General features: G+C 35.0%; 1 protein-coding gene across 1 annotated transcript in view; it reads right to left on the bottom strand.

Annotated features, from left to right (window-relative positions):
- LOC139148261 (uncharacterized) overlaps nt 1-17,626 on the bottom strand; it is a 31,139-nt gene extending 13,513 nt beyond the window's left edge. Inside the window, exons 1-6 of the mRNA XM_070719608.1 lie at nt 16,759-17,626; nt 5,321-5,537; nt 4,097-4,243; nt 3,338-3,603; nt 2,269-2,700; nt 1,258-1,494 (exon numbers count right to left, since the gene is read on the bottom strand). Coding sequence (XP_070575709.1) covers nt 1,258-1,494; nt 2,269-2,700; nt 3,338-3,603; nt 4,097-4,243; nt 5,321-5,537; nt 16,759-16,918 — 1,459 coding nt within the window. The 5' untranslated portion in view covers nt 16,919-17,626. The remainder of the gene's footprint in view (nt 1-1,257; nt 1,495-2,268; nt 2,701-3,337; nt 3,604-4,096; nt 4,244-5,320; nt 5,538-16,758) is intronic.
- Nucleotides 17,627-19,483: the final 1,857 nt, after the last annotated feature.

The following is a 19,483-nucleotide window of genomic DNA, read 5'->3' as shown; positions in this document are numbered from 1 at the left end:
TCCTATGCACTTCCATACCAAGTTTCAAATCATCGGACTTGTGGTTTCAGAGCAGGAGATTTTTTGACCAAAAATGGGAGAAAATTACAAAAAATTCATGAAAAATAGCAAGTCCAAGATACTGACCCAAGATGTGCACAATCATTTCATGTCAGCCCAAAGTACTTACATGCTAATTTTTCATGTAATCTGCTCAGTGGTTATTGAGTTTTTTCAATTTTGACTGTTTTTACATTTTTTCACTTAATTTGCATATTTTTGGCAATAACAACTTCATTTGAACAAAATCTCATCTACAGCCCATCATCCATGTACACACCAAATATCAAGATGAAATGTACAGCGGTTTTGGAGTTTTTGATGTTGACGGACAGACATACAGACATACAGACATACATACATACAGACATTTCCCTAGCCTATAAGAATAGCTTCCATTGCCATATATACATATGGCTATGGGAGCTAATAATGTTTCCACTAAAATCCTAGAATAATACATCTTAGTAAAAATATTGTCTGTCATGGGCTAATGTATTGAAAGGACATTCTGTAGACAACAAGTAGAGTTTCTTATTCTCGGACTCAACTGAAACAACTTTTTGTGTATGCACCTCGGGGACAGATATTCCGACTCTTAAACTTTTACAACATTTTTTTAAACTACCACTTTTGGGGCCTCATTTTGAAGCTCGTGGATTAAATAAAGTTTCCAACTGCTTAGTTTTGAGAAAATCGGGAATTTGGTTTTCCCCTGTAGAGATGACACGGGGATAGCGGCCATTTTGAGTTACAAATATCAGTAAACATTGGGTAATTTGTTCTCTAGTACCAAACTTTGCACCCTGTGAACCACCCTTTGTATTCTTGATTTTGAAGGAGAATGGCTCAACATTTGCTTGAGGGAACTTTGAGCAAAAGTTTAAGTGTTTCATTTTTAGGCCCTACTACCTTAACGCTACGCTAAGTAACAGAGAAAAGTTGTAACATGAGAAGGGAATTCCACTTACATGTACAAACATGTAACCCCATAATGACATGTGAAAAAAGTGTCAAAAAATTCAAAATAAAATTCCAACTTTGTAACAAACAAACATGCTCACTTAACTTCAAGTATCTGATCAGCTTTTAAGACCAAAGTTGAAGCTTCAACTTACACAAAAGGATACAACCAGTTGTTTACTGGAATGATATAACTACTGTTAACATGCAAAGAAACACATGCATAGAATTCCTAGTGTGCAAAAATATACCTACCAATTTTAACAGATTCTAAATCAGTGAGATATTGAAGATAAGCCAGCATGGCTTGATGATCTGAACACTGCGTATCGTATGATGTCATGTCCAAGTTGTAAATTGTCAATACATCTGGATCTGCATTTATAGCTTCAATGGCCATCCATGCTGCTGGCTCTATTCCGGGTTCCGGCCATACACTGCCAGTGTTGGAAAACATTCCACCAATAATTATGGTCTGATTGACAACAACACCTACAGGGATGAACAATGAAATGAGTGAATCTTAGGTACATTACATTACATTACATTTTGATCAGTCAGTTCAGAGTTGTCATGTCACGTTTTGTGTAATCATGTATCTGATAACATAACATCCAAACAGCAAAATGACATGTAAAGACTAAGGTTTAGATATAATTAGCTTTAATATTATTTTAAACTTTAAGCACTTGATAAACATATGTGCACATATTAAATTTGTTAAAAAATGAAACAAGAACTAACTTTTTGATTGATTGATTAATTAACTGATTAATTAATTAATTGCCACTGATCTGGGGCCTTGTCACCTAGTTGACTTGAAAGAAGTGCAAATTATATTCAGTATTTTCTAGTCTAGGAGATCACTATCTTTTAGTAATTCAGTCAACCCACATCACTATAGTCTAGTGGTTCTATCATTACATAGAGATTTATGTACTGGTTCAGTCAGTCCAAAACCAAGGTGTTTAACACTGAAGGGATTTGCAAACTCCCAAACATACACACAACTGTAACGCAGGAATCTCTACAGGAAAATTTACACAAACCATATGAAATATTAAAAATATTTCATGATTAAGTCTTCACCCCATTTCCCTATGCACAGTTCCACTACACACATTGAAATGAGAATGTCCTCAGGTCTGTTTATATAGTTTTAAATTGCATCAGAACGGCTGCATAAATTTTAAGAAAGCTGAAAATATTACTAAATAAGCAGGCAAGTTGACATTACAATTTTACAAACACATGAAAAAACTTTACCTGGAATCCACTCTATCCACACTTCTTGATTTTCTTGCACCCACTGACAAGCTGCCTCTTGTTCTGTCAGTTTATTCACATACTGATTTCTCAAGATTTCATCCATTGCATTCTGGGAGAATTCCATGTCCTTCAGAGTGCTGTAGGCATTAGGCAAACCCCATTCCACTCGATGCCAGGTGTATTTTTCCAGAACATTCAGCTTAAAGTCACAATCTCTACCTTCAGTAGTCCCAATGCAGTTGGGAAAAGTTATTCTGGAATAGTTTCCGGTTGAAATGATTCCATTTGAAACCCAGTTTAGAAAGAGCACTGGCTGGTGTCTGTCATGGCAATTCTGGACATAACTTTCCAATTTAGGACCAATCCAAGCGATGGTTACATTCAGTTCCAATGATTCAATTTGTCCTATTAAGATATCCTTATTCATGTCTGCAAAAGAAAAAAAAAACTTGGGATTGAATCAAGAACATTTCTCTTGTATGACACAATCTATACATGTCAACTCTTATGACATTTTCCACAAATATTTGATTGCATGATACCATAAATTATTTTTTATTTATTTCACACTTTGGCAAGCATTAGGAATGATTGCCTCTGCCATAAGGAACTAAGCAATTATGTGTTGTTATCTCATTAAGTCATTTAAGGACCGTATTAAATTTGGTTAACACTGACAATTTGGCTTGTATGGGTAAAATGAATATGTATATTTAAATGGCATTTGAAAACTTCTTTCTCATTTGTCAACAGTTCATAGTGTGTACCTCACAGTTTTATTATCGGTGTACGGATCTCACGATCTTTTATGGAAAATGATATTATCATCCCATCTAATGATTTACTCAATTTTAATTCTTATATACTGAATTATTAAATGATTTGAAGTTTAAAAATGTCATCCACCAGCAAAGATTGTCTGATATAAGTTATCAGAATTATGCCAACCTTAACAGCCTTTACAAAACATTTTTCTGTAAATTGTATTAAAAAGACAGATCGTAGACAACTTCATAAGTAAATGCTGTCAGTACCGGTAAGTTAATTGGACCAATAGAAAGATTACCTGGATATTCAGCCAGTAGTACAGCACATCTGGATTCATTTCTAGGACAGCTGATTGGTCGATAAACGCCATCTGTACAATCAACATCTTCGCAGTATCTCTCGTTCTCACTGCCCTCTCTCAGTGTCAATTCATCCAAAATGTCTGCTTCAATCCAGAAAAGTTGATTGGCCGATGGCTGGGTTAGGATTCTCCAGTGATCACCAACTCTCTCAAACTCCTCCCAGAGATAATCTACCACAAAGTTGGGTTCATACCATCCATACCTTGTTGGATGATAGAGACTGAAGTTATTCTAATGGGTCAAAGGTCATTTATGATCATAATTCCAGTAATTATCGTGACGTCTATTGCTTATTTGTTGACTGTTTTATATTGTATTTAGAATTTAGAAATTTAACCCTTTCACCCCCAGTTCCCTGTATACAGGTCCAACTTTACCATAGAAAACAATGGATTTGGGATAAACCATGGTGGTGAAAGGGTTAAAGATATAGTTATAATTAAAAGTAAAAGTGATATGGTTAAAGATGATAAAAATGTTTTTTTTATAATTGAAGTCAGTAAGTGGCAAATTCTGACAGTCTTTTGACACATATTCATTTGACCATTAATGATACATATGGTAGTCAATCTAAGTTTAATGAGCAGTGATGGAAGTGAGTACATGTAATGCACTGTTTTCACATGGTTTTGAAAGTAATTCACATTTCAATCAGACTGTGACAAATGACATTCAGAACTTCATTACAATGCTACCTTCCAGCCGTTCCTAGCTGTCCAGCATCTGATATGAGACCTGTATTCATCCAATCATCTGCTGTATCTTTTTGATCGATATCAACCCATGCTTCCAATGTTATCATGGTCTCAGGAACTTTAGCAACGTTGTTGTCTGTACATTGCCTGTGTTATTAAGAGATGGAATCAAGTATTACAGCGCCCTCATACACTGTATAGAAAATTACTTTTGTTTTTTCTTTGGAAGGGCCCCATTCTCAAACTCTGTCATGTAACATATTCAGAGACTTTGTTACTGGTAAGTAAATTTAGGAAATTACAGGAGAATACAGAACAAATTTTACACAAATTTCATTTTTTACTGACGGAATTACACAGATTCCGGTTTAAGCTTGCAACCATCTGGCACAATGTTAATCTCTCCCCAAAACAAGTAACAATGGCATCAGTAATATTCAATTTTGTATTTTAGATGACAACTATTACAATTATCATAAAAGATGTATCAAATTAACTTATCAATAAATTCTTCACTTCATGATGATGATGATGGTTTATTTTGTTTTTGATAATGTCTATTTTTCAAACAGTTCAGAGTAGAATTTTCATCAAAGGATGACATGCAAAAGCTGTGTAAGTGTATCTTCCCAAAGAACTATGAGAAAATGTTTTAAAAATCTTTGTAGGAACTCTCATACTCTTCTTCAAATGGTTGTTTAACTCATTGATGTAATGCTTTGTCGTTTTCATAGCATTTTACTTTGCAACCAAGTAGATACAGCCTAATATTTGCAATGCTTTTCTAATCTAAACATCCTCAGGTCTGAGTAACTTCCTTGTATGTCAGCATAAAATAAACTTAAGGTAGAATCTACTTCAGGGACACATATTTTGACCCAACCTTTAACAGTATATTTTCAGTGATCTACCACTTCTGGTTGCTCATCTAAAGCTTATGGATTAAATAAGGTTTTCACTGGCTTAATTTTGTGAAATTCCATAATTTTATTTACCCCATAAAGTTAAGGCAGCCTGGTACCTTTCTCCATGGTGATTTTTATTCTTGATTTCAAAACAGAATGCTTATATGTTTCCTTACTGACAGTTTGAGCAATGGTTTATGACATTCAATTTTGAGGTATGAATTCATGAATAGGGCCTTCACTGACAGTCCCAAAGGGCGTGCCGCTAAGTGACAGAAAAGCTGGATTTCTGAAAACAATGATAGGGCATTGAACTCACCATGGTTTTGCATGGTGACATCCTGACATCCTCTGCATGATTGAGTTGATGTCCATTGGACCAGGTAGATGGGAAATCTCCACATCTCGTAAGCCCAGCACTTCCTTGAACAGAATGGCCAGTGTGTAAGTTACAATGAGATGAGATGACTTGTTGCTGGTCTCTAGGATTATCGGAAGTATTTCACCATCTTCATACCATAGTCTCTCGGCAGGCTCTGTTGGAGAACAAAAACACATTTTCCACAAAAAATCACCTTCATTTCTTGGTTCATTTGCATAAAGCGACCAAGTTGCTGTTTTTCGATGTTTTTGTGATATAAAGATAACTCTGCATATAAAGTCACACAACTGCAAAAGTCAAAATTAGATTTTCCTTTTTAGACTTGCTTTCCTATGACAAATAAACATTGCCACAATGTAAGGAAAAGCTGCTATACCTAACTGTATGAAGGGCACTGCAAATTGACATTTCATTACAAAAGCTTCTGTGATGTCCAAACTTTTCTGCCATGCATGGTGACATGGAAGTTAACTCATCCTGACACTAAAAGCATCATGGAATCTGTGAGAGTACTACATATGCTGAAAACAGCTATGATAGATCATTAGGCCAATTAATGAACATAATTACTACAATGGAAAATGCATTTGTTTTTCTCTCATTAATTCAGAAAGACTTCTTCAAACAGCAATATTGATCAAGACCATCATTGAAAGAGTATATTCTATTTCAATCATTAATTAATTCATGACATTATTTGCATACTCTGTGTTCACATGGCAACTGTAAAATTAACACAGCAACTCTTGAGTCTCCTTTTTGCTGTATTTACAAAGTTACTGGGTGAAATTAAACTGCAATTTTCAAATTAAACTCAATTTTGCAATGAAATTTATAGACTTTATTTTGTTATATAATGTTGTCTGGACTTAATTATTTTGACACAGACCTGACTTTTCCAATTTTTCTCACTGAACAACTACCTGAAAGTGAGGCTCCCAGTCCCCCTCATCCCTGAAAAAACCCAAACAAGCATGTAAATATATTAAGTATATTATTATCATGGACATTAGTCCAAACAGTTATCAATCCAGGGAAACGCAGTTACATAAACAAACTTCATATTTATCCTGCGTGCATGTTCTGTGGAAATTTTGAAGCAATTATTTCTGAAAGACCAGTACAAGACTGGTAAATTCTGTAAAATATGTCATTGTTAACAGAAGAAAACTTCATTAAGCGTGTTAAATAAAATTCTTTGTTTGCCGTCCGTGTGCTGATAGGTTTTCAGAGAAAAATAAAGAAAACAAACACATTCAAACACAATTTTAACATTATTGCAGATAAAATTATTATTTTCTTAGAAGAAACCACATTAAAACTGACCTTATGTCAATACACTTGTGTTTTTTGCCTGTGTTTGTTTTTTTCCCTGGCTGGCTAGTAGCCTTTCAAAAAATCCAAGGACAGTAATCAAAGAATTTTCTTTAGGTGGCCTTATACTTCACAAACAAGAGATCATGAGTTGTCAGTTTTGTTTTTTTATTAACAACTCATATACAATGAAAACTGTCTATAAACAACACCCTTTGAAAGAGCAAAAGTGTCATGATGGACAGGTGCACTTAAGCTTTACAGAGACAAAAAACTTCTTTCAAAGTTGAGATTTTTGTCGGTTCAAAGTATGTCCTGATTATAGAGATCCATAAGTAGCATGTTTCACCACAGTTACTCCATAGGTAGAGAGTGACTGTAGTTTCATTTTGTGGGTTTTGTCTTTGAAGAAAAACGTCTCCTTTGAAATTATGCTGTACAAAGGAAGCCTGCGTAGTATTATCATGGTTCATCAACCTATCTCCTATTCTGCAGACACAGGAAGTTTATTTTCACAGATAAAACTGTCTGGATCACAAGATGCCATTTTGGTCTTTTCAGGGTCTATCGAAGGTTATCATATACTACAACATGTCTTTCTGTACATGTGGCTCATGGTAGCTCAGAGGAATAGAGTTGTTTTGTTCAAGTTTGTGAAAAGAGACGACAGGTGAGATCTTTTGATAATTACAGACGTAATTTTTGCTCTATGCTGTAACTTTGATGATTGATTGCCATATTTGTAATATGGGTAATATCTTGGTTTGTAAATGTTTTGTGTTTTTAATGTTATTCGAACGTCAAGTAAATAAGTGACTCATAAAAATATGATTCACAATTTATTGAGATGGATTTCAGTGAAAACAGGATGTCATATGAGGTTGGAATTTGCTAATAAATAAAAAATTCAACAATGGAAGTTGACCGATAAGTTCCTGGAAGATGTGCTGATGGTAAACACACCTGCAGACTAGCATCACCTAATACCCGACCCTTCCCATGAGCCAGAGGGGTATCAGGTCATTTGCTTACAAAGTTGACCTTGCACATACACACTTCACTTTTTTTGACAAGCTCAATTATCTGTGACTGTTGATGTTTCCTTTGTCTTTTGCTTTATCTGTAAATATGTTTCTTATTCTACTGTAAGAATCGTGCCGATATGCCCTATATTTAACTTGCCTGTGCGTTTAATATCCAATTTTATTGTTGAAAACTGAAATTTTACGATGAAAAGATTATAAATCCCACCATTCTATTATGTCCTGACAGGACAAACAGCTAGTACACATTCTTGAATCAGCTGATTATAGAACCTGCTGTCAGAATTTAACAAGCATGTGCAATATGCGTGAATGTTGTTGATCAATGTACACTCTCATCAACTGGCAAGGTCGCTTGTACACATTGAGTAGTAAAAACATCTTAATGTGATCAGTGGATCATGTTTTTCAAAAGTTTCAAAATTTTCTCTGATATTTCAAAAGAGTAAATAACTATTTACATACTTGTAAGGTCTAATCCCTATTACACAATATGGAGTATCTTTACATATGTTTAGAGAATTTAGTAAAAAAAAATAATAAAATCTGTGCTTTATACTGCAAGAGTATCATTATCATTAATTTATATTATTAAATTTCATATATGTTACAAAAATTTCTAAAATTGCTAAATCAAAGAGCCCTAAGCTGTCGAACTATGTACTTGGTTGGTCCAAAGACTAAATCGATCTTCCTAAAATAGGCTCTCATCAACACTGCTTAATGAGACAGTTGTGGTATTTCAGATAGATGTGGAACTCCAATTAACCAAACAAGGGAACAGATCACCTGTGGTATATATTGCTGACACTTATCTCATACAACAATGAGAATGGAAGATATCTTGATAAAGACAGTTGTCAACTCTGTGCTGCTATTCTCCTTGGTACGTCTGACATTTCTGTCCCACCACAGCCACCACAAAGACTCATTAAACTTATTAAAACACATGTACACTACAAGTACACTTTGTATATAATTGTGTAGGTGCAACCATAAAGAGATTTTCATCATATTTCTGAATATTTCAGACATCAAAAACCGTGATTTTGGTCAATCACCATTTATAACTCTCCTTGTTTTTAAGTTTTCATGACCTTGTAAAATGTAAACAGACACTGAATTCTGCCATGGTCAACACTTGATGGAATTGTCATGAGTGTATGTAATTCCCATGACATCCTCAACCACGGTGTACTCTGTACGTCCTTCAAAGTGTTATTTATAACTAAGATCAGTGTGAGCATGAAAACATGTTTGCAAACACTTGGTCTGATCCAGGATCCCAGAGAGGATATTGATTTCAAATCACCATACCAAAAATTAGGTGATGTGTAAATGTATGCCTATGATACACTTTAAGTGATCTTACATTTTGTAATAAATATTATGTCATGTCTCGCATATCGAAAGTCGCGTGCTTCCATAGGATTCAATGGTAACTCGCCGATGACGTAGCGGGCCACATAGTCATCGCTGGACTGAAAGTTGAACAGGAACTATTTTCAACTTGAAAACTTTTGGAATTAAAGTCTTGAAATTTCATGTTTTGCACAGAAAACCCGGTTTTTTGAAAATTTTGCATAAAAATATTGATAAACCACATAACAGTAGTTTAAATATATCATGTACCATTCAATGATGAAAATCGTTCTATTTTTAACTGTTTTTTCGTCTAAAATGAAAATAAAGCATTGGACTATAATTTGCCAATAAACGTAAATATTTTTGGTGCAAACTGAGAAAGATAGGCATGTAATAAAAACATTATAGCCCAAACAAGGGACTATATACCCTCGGGGCAGGAGACCATATAGCCCAAACAAGGACTATATACCCTCGGGGCAGGAGACCATTTGCCCTTGGCAAATTGTCACCTACCATTGGGCACATAATCCCATGTTTGGGCTAATATATATATTATGTCATGTCAATTTTATTATGTCTGGAGATCCTCATCTAGTGTTTGATGCATACAGGATATATCTTGTATTATGGATGGATATATTTGATGTGAATGAACTTAAAAAAAATATTGTACCTATAGACTGGTGTATTAAGGCGAGCAAACTTGCCGGTTTCTACGGTCAATATGAATGCTATATGTGATTGACTGGTTTTTGAAAACAAAAATTTTAATTTGGACACAATTTTGAATATGATATCCTTCTGGTTAAGCTGAAAAGAGCTTTCAGATAAAATAGATCAAAACAAACCTGCAAGATGAGATTTTGCGTCCTAAATTCAAATTCTTTAGATCTAACAAGACCACATCCTCATATAACGATGCTGAACATATATACATACCTCAAGCAAATGATGTTGAACAGAGATATATGTTAGAAGCTGGGCTATTTTGTTCTCACTAAAGCAAACTTCCACCAGACAAATAGCTTTGGAAACTCTTTTTAACTGTCTCCAGAAATTTATATAACAATAAAATATTAACACTACTTTAAAGAACTAGTAGCTGTAATTTTTGATTTTTTCATTTTGTTTGTTTTTAATTTCAACCATAATTTTTTATTCTACTCCCCAAAGCATGTTCTGTTTGTCAACTCGGCCTGTACATGTACAGACAATTTTGTTTTACTGAGGAGTGGATTCTGGTCCAGACTAGAATTCAAATATAAAAAATAACATCGCATTTTACACATATAGATGCTATGTTGACAAGCTAAATAGTCAATGTTACAACATGCGTTGGGAGTAGAACAAGAACTTGCAAATGACTGCAATCAGAAGTTAGAGTCTCTGGCCCGTTAAAGATACATCCTTGTGCCTTTGTTGTTTTATTATCTTTATTCTTAACTTAAACAATATTTTTCTTCAGATTCTACTTCTTTCCTTCACAGTCACACAGTCATGCTTTAATGTTCATTTTTCTCTTTACAGTTCTCTAACTTCTTTTAATAGACGTGCTTAAAAACTACAGGACATGATGAAACATAAGTAAAATGTTATTTTCAAATACACAGAAATCAAATGTTGCCATTATCACAAAAAACAGAATTTCTCAAGGGTTGATAGGAGTTTCCATATGATGATATCTTGCTAAGTTGATTTGGGCAAAAAAAATTCTGTTATATTTTATTCTAAGTGTATTTTAATAAATGCCTTGAAACTGAAGGTTTCATACCTAATAGACAAAACTTTCCTCCAGAAAACTTTAAACCATTCTCTTTCATAATTAAGAATAAAAAAATCATGGGATATCATGTCAAGTTTTGGATTAAAGCAATAATTACCTTCACTCCACATTCTTCCAAATGAGTCTACACAAGAAACAGACCAGAAAAATATTGTATATGACTGACAGAAAATAGTTCCAAACGTCCACTCTGCCTTGATACATATTTCAAGTTTGATGTTTTTTTCATCTGAGTGAAGTCCTATTGAGAAGTTTGCACAGAGCTGTACTTTAAAGAATTCAACAATAAATACTTGTGATATTCTTTGTCATATCATAGTTTTACTTCATAACAGATTATCAACACTTCAAAACTGGAGAGCTCTGTTGGTTTAAGGATAGCTTAAAGTGTACAGAGAATGACAGATTTATGAATTTTTGTAAATCAGAAAATGCATGATTTGATCTCTTATGCAAATACTAGCAGTAAATTTCTCTGACAGTGGGGTTTGAAACGTCAATCTGTCACTTCAAAAATACACCTATTCAAATTAATTGACGTAAACAATGATATTTTGATAAACCATACTGATATATTGTCATGGCTAATTGACAACCATTAGTTGTAATGAAACCAGTCACATCATAAATGAGAAATTCATGTAATGTTTAAGATGTAAATAAATAGACATTGAAATTACATTTATCCCATCCCTTTAACAAATCCTTTAATTAAAAACAAGCAAATACATTATATCAAACAGAAAATTGTTTTCCAAAATGGTTTTGTATGACACATCTAAGATGAAAGATGCGATGTGAGAGATTATGATCAGAGCCTGCTAGGTCTTGATGAGATATCGCCTTATATAGGTACTTAAACATTGCTTGTTAAACTGATAAACAAAGTCTAATTAGGCGATAGATGACTTGTGTTTTGTCAGTGTCATTAATGCAAAGGTTAATAAGTACAGAGTTCACACAGTGCCTTCTGCTTCAATGTCCTGTGTCGAGTTAATTTTCAAACAATCCCTTGATTTGTTCATCTTTTCATGTTAAAAGTGAGTGCTTCAGAAACGTTTGCTGAAAATGTTAGGCTCCTAGTTTAGTTTTGGCGGGTAAGATTATTATCCATGGAACTACCTATAGATACATGTACACACATACCCAATGCTGGTTATAGTTACATAAAAACTTGAGACACTGTTAAATTTGCAAAACAGGTGAAAGGTCAAAAAGCAGAGATTTGTCAATGATCAGGTGTTTTAAGCTTGAATTAAAATAGGAACTGAATCAGATTTTTGCTTGGCAATTGCTCTGAATTTTATTACTGCTACGATAATTAATTAGTTTGACTTCTTGTTTTTTTATAATATGACATGTGCCATCCAAATTATAGAAACTGCATTCTTCAATCCCTGCCGTTCTTGCATTAGTGATTTACATTGACTGGTTTTAGTCCTTTGTCTTCCTTTGAAAGTTGTGCACAGTTGGTAAATTAAATTTGCTCAGAGAAAAAGCTGATAAAAATTGCCCCTTTAAGCCAGTAAGAAACATGACAAATGTGAATACATATACATATTACTTCAGAGAAGCTAAATGAATAGAGAGAGATATAATTGCATAATTAAAATTTGACCGTTGCTTTATCAAATCAAACCATTCAGTATTCCCGTAGTCTAGGACCTATCCTCACTTGTGGTTTACGCTACACATTCACAGGTTTTATAGTGAGAGCGTAGCATACACTGTGACTAGCATGACTATAGTATTAAATATTGTGACAATTCTTCAAAGGTCTGGAGTAATTACTTCAGCAATCACTTTATTCATATTGATGCCAAACACTGCAATGGAACATACTAAATGTCAATTTCAATCATACAATGGAAAGGTCTTGCTGAATGTACTTAGTGTATAGTCAGTGCAATTTATTTATATTATAGTCCTGCTTGTTTTTGATACAGTCATGTTGCTTTTACTAACTGTGTGATCAACTAACTGTCATCTACCATATGGACAACTCCAATTTGGCAGGTACATGTATAAAAGCTCATCATCACTTAATTGTCTGAAATAGATGTTTACTGTCAAAGCTAATTGACCTCTAAGGTTTTCCTGGAGAGTTATCCAGTGATCAAAGATGATTTCAGGAAGCATAATAAAAAAAGACTCACATAAGTTGTATTGCATGTGCAAATAGATGTACATGCATTCAGTTACCCATATAGTTTCAATCGTTGAATGCGACAAGACATTTGCTATCCAAGGAAAATGGATTTTGATGAATTACTCCTGGGTATATGGACCAGATCTTCAGGAAGGATAGTCAATATTGGCAAACAGATGTGTGGACTGAAAACTGTCAACAATAATTTCAGCTCTACTGATATTTTGAAGAAAAATGTTTATATGACTGGAAAATGAAAGATGTACAATTCTGAAAATAGTACATACATGCTGCCATAATCTTTGTAAAAACTGACCCATTCTGGATTATGGACAAAATATTCATATTGATATTGCATGGTCAATCCTGACGACACCCTCCAAAGATTTAATGGTCTGTTCCTTAAGAATGAGAGTATCTAACAATTTGGTTTTGATCAAATTGTCATAAAATTGAATAAAACATGTGATGTAGCTGATTTCTAGAATAATTAAATGAGTAACTTTGACAAGCTGACTCTTGGCTCACTAGGTAAAAATCATTTGAAAAGGCAGTCCATTTTCAACGTCAACATCAACTATTTTGGTACTCTCACCAAATATACCATGATCCTACACTAGTCAATGTATCTGTTATTAACTTCCGATATCCAGCACCAGTCTCCCAAGCCCCTCATGTATCATTTGGAAATTTATCTCACATTGGCCTATCAGTATCCCTTGTCAATATATTATGATCATTACCAAGCAGAAGCCTGCGGATTCAATTTACACTATTTCTAGATTACGTTTTTGTTTTTATGAGACTGCTGTGAAACATGACAAGGAGTATGAGTATTGCAGCTCTGACAATACATTGTTATTGTTTAACCAATCATATCATATCACAATTGTTTTTCTCACACCTGAACCCTTTACAAGTTACACAAGTATATCCACGAGTTGTTGTTGTGATTCAAGTCCTACGAAATCAGTGTTATTGTGTAAGAAAGTTATTTTTATACAGGTATGAAACCTTGAGACGACAGGTTGTCTGGCAAACATCATTAATCCGTTTGTACTGATAAAAATAAACACAAATATTTTAATGCCAAAAAACTTTACTGGGGAAAACAAGAAATGAAACAATGCCCCCATCAGGCATCCACACACTGGGGTAGTTAAAACATGGTGGCTTTATATAGTACATACACAGTTAACGGTCTCTCCACATGAAGGACCATAGACTCTCCAGGTCAAAAACTGGATAATATCCGGTGAACATCAAAAACATTGAAAATGGCAAAAGAGGGCATTGACCAGTCCATGGATACTACCAACCTTTCATAAAACGTCATTTTGATTTCTGATTGCTGCACTTTTACAACAATTTGGTAACGGTGCAAATGTTGTGGTATTTGATTGAATGTTAAAAACTACTGATAGAGTTTGCAATTGTACAATTACAAATTTGGCAGATACTAGATAGCAGGTATTTTTTCCAAACCACAGCTGCTCTTGGACAAACGCAGTATAAAACATTTTACAATTCTATAAATATAATGAAAATAGGAAGAAGAATTAGATTAAATTTACTCGTCTTTTTATTTCCACAGAGGTGCCTTTCTCCTGTTTGCTGTTTTCAGTGGTGCCACAATAATGACACCTGGTTACATAACACAGATGACAATGCTTGGCTGTGATTGGTCATACATTTGAAATACATAAATCTGATTGGCTAATGATTTATAAGTTACTCATTATCACTACTAGGACATTGTTATCAGTCTATTCTCTCTCTATGAATACTACGTGGCTTCTTTAAACTTGAAGGTCATGGGGTAAAGAACAATACTCACTATTATGCAAGATTCGCCACAGATTGTCTGTTAAGTGTGAGGACTTTAAAAAGCATGTTTCACTTACAAATGACTGTTACACGTATTAAAAGTCTAAATTTTACATATTTGTTGAAGAGTGAAATATATCAAACTATAAATATTCATTTGTATGCTATTGCACAACAAAAAATGTAACTCCAAACTTCGAATTCTTTAAATCATTTGAATAATAATAACAACGTTTCAAGAAGCAGGTAGACTATGTCTGATGAATAAACTAAGTCTAGGCTTCCTTAATTCTTTGTTAATTATTTTTTATTAAGCTTTTATTCAAAGAATGTGGACTTAATTTCTACTTACGAGTATAAGGGGCTCAACGATTCTTTGAGTTTCAGTCAATTGATATTTGTGTATGTCCACAATCACAATATCATAAACACTTAAAATACCTGAGTCACCATGGAAAATTTGAATAAATACTTGAAAAGTCAACAGTGTAAATATAAGAGCATACATATATCATAAGAACAGACATATATCATAGTCAGGTCATATCATTTCAGATAGGATCGACATGTATCAACTCTCGGCAATTCAGATACAGCCAACTAAGCTGTTTGTGCAAAAAAAGCTGTTCATAAATTTTTTTTTGGTGGATGCATGGGCAGGCCTTATAAGCTGTTGAGTAATGAGTGGGTGGAGAAATTTCACTCTGTAGTCCTGCATACGACTTGAAAAAAGCCCAAGGGTTGGACAGGCAGGTGTGCCAATGAGCAGCGAAAAGGCAGCATGTGACAAGGAGATGCTGGTGCAGTATAGAGGGAATGGGGTGCTTATTCTGGCCATGATGGGGAGAAGGGAATCTGGAAGATTTCCTGGCAGGGAGGGGAGATGGAAAAGACATACTTATGGGGGGGGGGAGGAATTTTCAATTTGTTTAAAATACCTTAGAATAACATAGATATATGTAAAAAGACCTGCAGTTGAAATGTTCTAAAATCGGTTGATTGCAAGGACAACAGATCATGATCTTACACAGCATTGATTGCTGTACAGCCTCTAGTATACCTAATGTCCTCATGCCCCCAGGATAATGCACCCGGTGTACCACATCCCCAGTATACCACGTCCCCAGTATACTACCACATGTACCACAGACTGTTTAGCGGAGTTGTGAAAATGACTTGATTTAATAGTTTTATCTGATTGACATCTTATTTATCACTTTGACATTTAGTTTATATGAGTTTAATTTACATGATTAGAATCCAAGTATATCATACTGGTCATTATTATTGTGAATAAGTTGAAAAGGAGATTTAAAAGGTAAGGAATATGTATCTCTTTATTTATTTATCCTTTATTTCAACAGCTGGCTCACAAAAACACACACAAAAAGGTTGTTAAAATTAGCAAAAGGACCACAGAATTAGCAGAAAATTATAAAAAATAGAAGTAAAATGAAAACAACAAAAAGCATAACTTAAAAGCATTCCTCAGAAGTTGAACACCAGAAGACACCCTGTTAATAATACTCAAAGAAAAAATTGCTTCGATCACAGTATTAATATTTTTTATTCAATGTAATAAAGTGTCTAGATCGTTCTCCGGTTTGCTTGCAAAAGTCAGGAAATGGTACGGTACAAGAATCTCAGAGATTCTAATTTATCAGGATAATTCTGAAAGCATTATTGTATGAAACTCCGTATATCATTGTCACTAAAATGTAACAGTTTAAAAACAATCCACAATTGGGCACAGTAGAACAGTTATGCTTTGAGGTAAGCCCATTTTGACAAAACTGTAAGAATTATGAAAATTACGAATAATGATGTCACATGTAGAACCTTCTGTGAAAATTTATGATGGAAATGAAAAGGCTATAACTTGGAAACTTACCTGGTCTGTCCACCAAGCACTTGACCAATGCTGTATCGTTGTTGTTCTCGGACTTGACTTCCACGCTAGGAGCGGAAGAAGTTGCTCCAACGACGGACGAAAATATCAATGTCAGAAGAAAACAGTGGCTTGCGAGCACTCGGAGAAAAAGACTGACCATTATTACGAGAGTACAAAACAACTAGCTTTCATAGAGCTCGAACTGGGAAACGGAAAAAATTAATCCGACTGTCCATTTGGGATGCATCCATTCGTAGGCGGCCGCACTGCTCCGTGTTATGAATCAGAATAATTCACCAAGAAACTTTGTTAGAAAAATTTTCACGACCAATAAATCTACATCGCACCTTCCCCCCCAAAATTTAACAAACAAAATTCCAGCGTGTTTCTACGGATATACAGACTTTGGTACCGACTCCAACTGTCCACGGCTCTAACGTCTGTTTTGTGACTCTCATCTACAGCACTATACACTCACACAGGTTTTACTGGCTCCGAGCAAGATCGCCGCATAAACACAAACACCCTGATTCGGTTCTTCGGCGTGGTGAGACTGAGGCACTCACGGACAAGTCGACTCACGTTTCGGGAACACGATTAACAGGCTGGCCAAGCTTTGCCAAGTGATGGCTGTTGTGAATTCGGACGTGTCGGCACTTTGAAGCCCTGTCTGGCAACTCTCATTTGAAGATCCTAGGTGATGAGGGGGACGTCTGCTGTGTAGTTTGCTCTTGATTGACTTGGTAAAAATACCCAACTTCAGCCAATTTCACAAGCCAGCAGTTACTGCCCTGATAAACTTCGGGTCGCGAAGATGGACAATCGAATGCTGAGAGTTTGCTCATCAAAGGTGATGACAGAGCCGGGCAAAGGTCAAATACAACTTTTTAAATTTTAACCAGTATTTGCATTGTGTGGAAATGCGTTGTATCACACATGTTATGTACGACCGCCCTCGCACTTTTACCTGGCAACAAGCTTCAGTGCGGCCTGGAGCCAATTTTTAGTTCAGGAGCCTGCTATACAATTTTCCGTAGGACTTGAGTTTTGGGCTCACTGCGGGAGGAGGGGCGGGGGGATTAAAGTGAAATAAATATGTGCCAATGCCAGGGTCCGAGTGCTAGGGTAACTTTACATGTGAAGTTTAGCATCTAATGATCTACCACTGTATACTTATTTCATACTGCCGCCACATGACAAAACCAAACAATTTTTTTTTAACGCAGATTTTGTCTGTAGTTTTTTCGTTCTCATATACTTATTGATCGATGTCAACAACTTAAAGTCTGCATTGCTATAGTTTACACGGAAAGGAAGTTTACAATTAAGGAAGTATTAAAACTCATAAAAGGTGAACGCTTTGCTAGTTGCCACATCTGTGAATAACAAAGGAAGTTATACTTTTTTTTCATTTCACCATATATGGACAGTTCTGTTAAGGTAGTATGGGCCTCAAAGTGACTTAAACATTTTCACAAACTTACTCATGAAACTTTCCACCATTCTCTCACCAAATTAAGAATAAAAATCAGGGGTCACCGTGCAAAATTTGGTACTAGAGGGCCAAATTACCAACGATTTCCAGATATTTCAAATTAAAATGGCCGCCATCCCTGTGTTAACTCCCTTAGGGAAGAATAAAATTTTCGATTTTCGAAAAATTAAGATGGTGAACTTCTTACACCAAGAGCTTTAAAATGAAACACCACAAGTGGTAGATCAGAAAAGAATAGTAAAAATTTGAGAGTCTGAATATCTGTCCCCGAGGCCACCTTAAGGTTAAATAAAGTGACCCATTAGACCGTCATTTTTTCGGGCCAACGCGACCGTCACGGGCTGGCAAATGTTAAAGCTCACTGGGTGACGAGCTGGCTAGGAATAAATGCTCTTAGAAATATGATATTAATAGTGTAGTGCGGGTAGTGGTAACTATAGACTTATAAAAACTTGGATGCGCAATAAATTTAGCTGAGTGATCTCTTGCCAGCATTTTACCCCAAAACCACCAGACGCAATTCCTTTCTAAACATTATAAATCGAATATATGTAGCTTTTTCTCTCTAAACTTTTGACTGTGTGACATCTTATGAATGACCATGACATGTCTCGACTTTTGCTTCGAGTCATATTTCTGCACATGTGGTTCAATGTTGGATAAACTTATAATGCTGACTAGACTGTGGATGTTCAAAGAAACAAGACGTTCGCGGGTACACTGTTCTGCCCATTGCTTCAGTTGAATAATAAAGTACATAAGACTACATGCTGTTTTTACCGTAGCATCTCAAATACAAATATACAAACTACAAGCCGATTTAGTACAAATTACAAGCCGATTTAGTTTGTTTGTTTGTTTGTTTGTTTTGCCAGGGATTGTTTTGTTTTCCCGATAAAAAGTACATATAGGCACACTTCATTCTTGACTTTCTGTAAATATAGTAACGCGACCATTTTTAACTTTCAGCATAGTCTCGCATTCCCATACATTGAATAACCAGTGGTATATTCTTACAATACGCATACGTTCCGATTGTACCAGTTAGATCCTAGATCCTGACAGTTTTTGTATAAATTTATCAAAGAAGGGCATACAACCACTTGCCTGAAGATACGTTTTCGACAGTGATTCTAATTGGTGATTTTCAATGATTTGTATCCTTAACGTTCTTTCTTTCTGTTCATGTATGTATACCTATTTTGTTAACACTCCGAGCAGGCGTTGGTA

The sequence above is a fragment of the Ptychodera flava genome, chromosome 13 (assembly GCF_041260155.1).
Source record: "Ptychodera flava strain L36383 chromosome 13, AS_Pfla_20210202, whole genome shotgun sequence".
Lineage (NCBI taxonomy): Eukaryota > Metazoa > Hemichordata > Enteropneusta > Ptychoderidae > Ptychodera > Ptychodera flava.
This window is presented reverse-complemented; position numbering and strand designations above follow the sequence as displayed.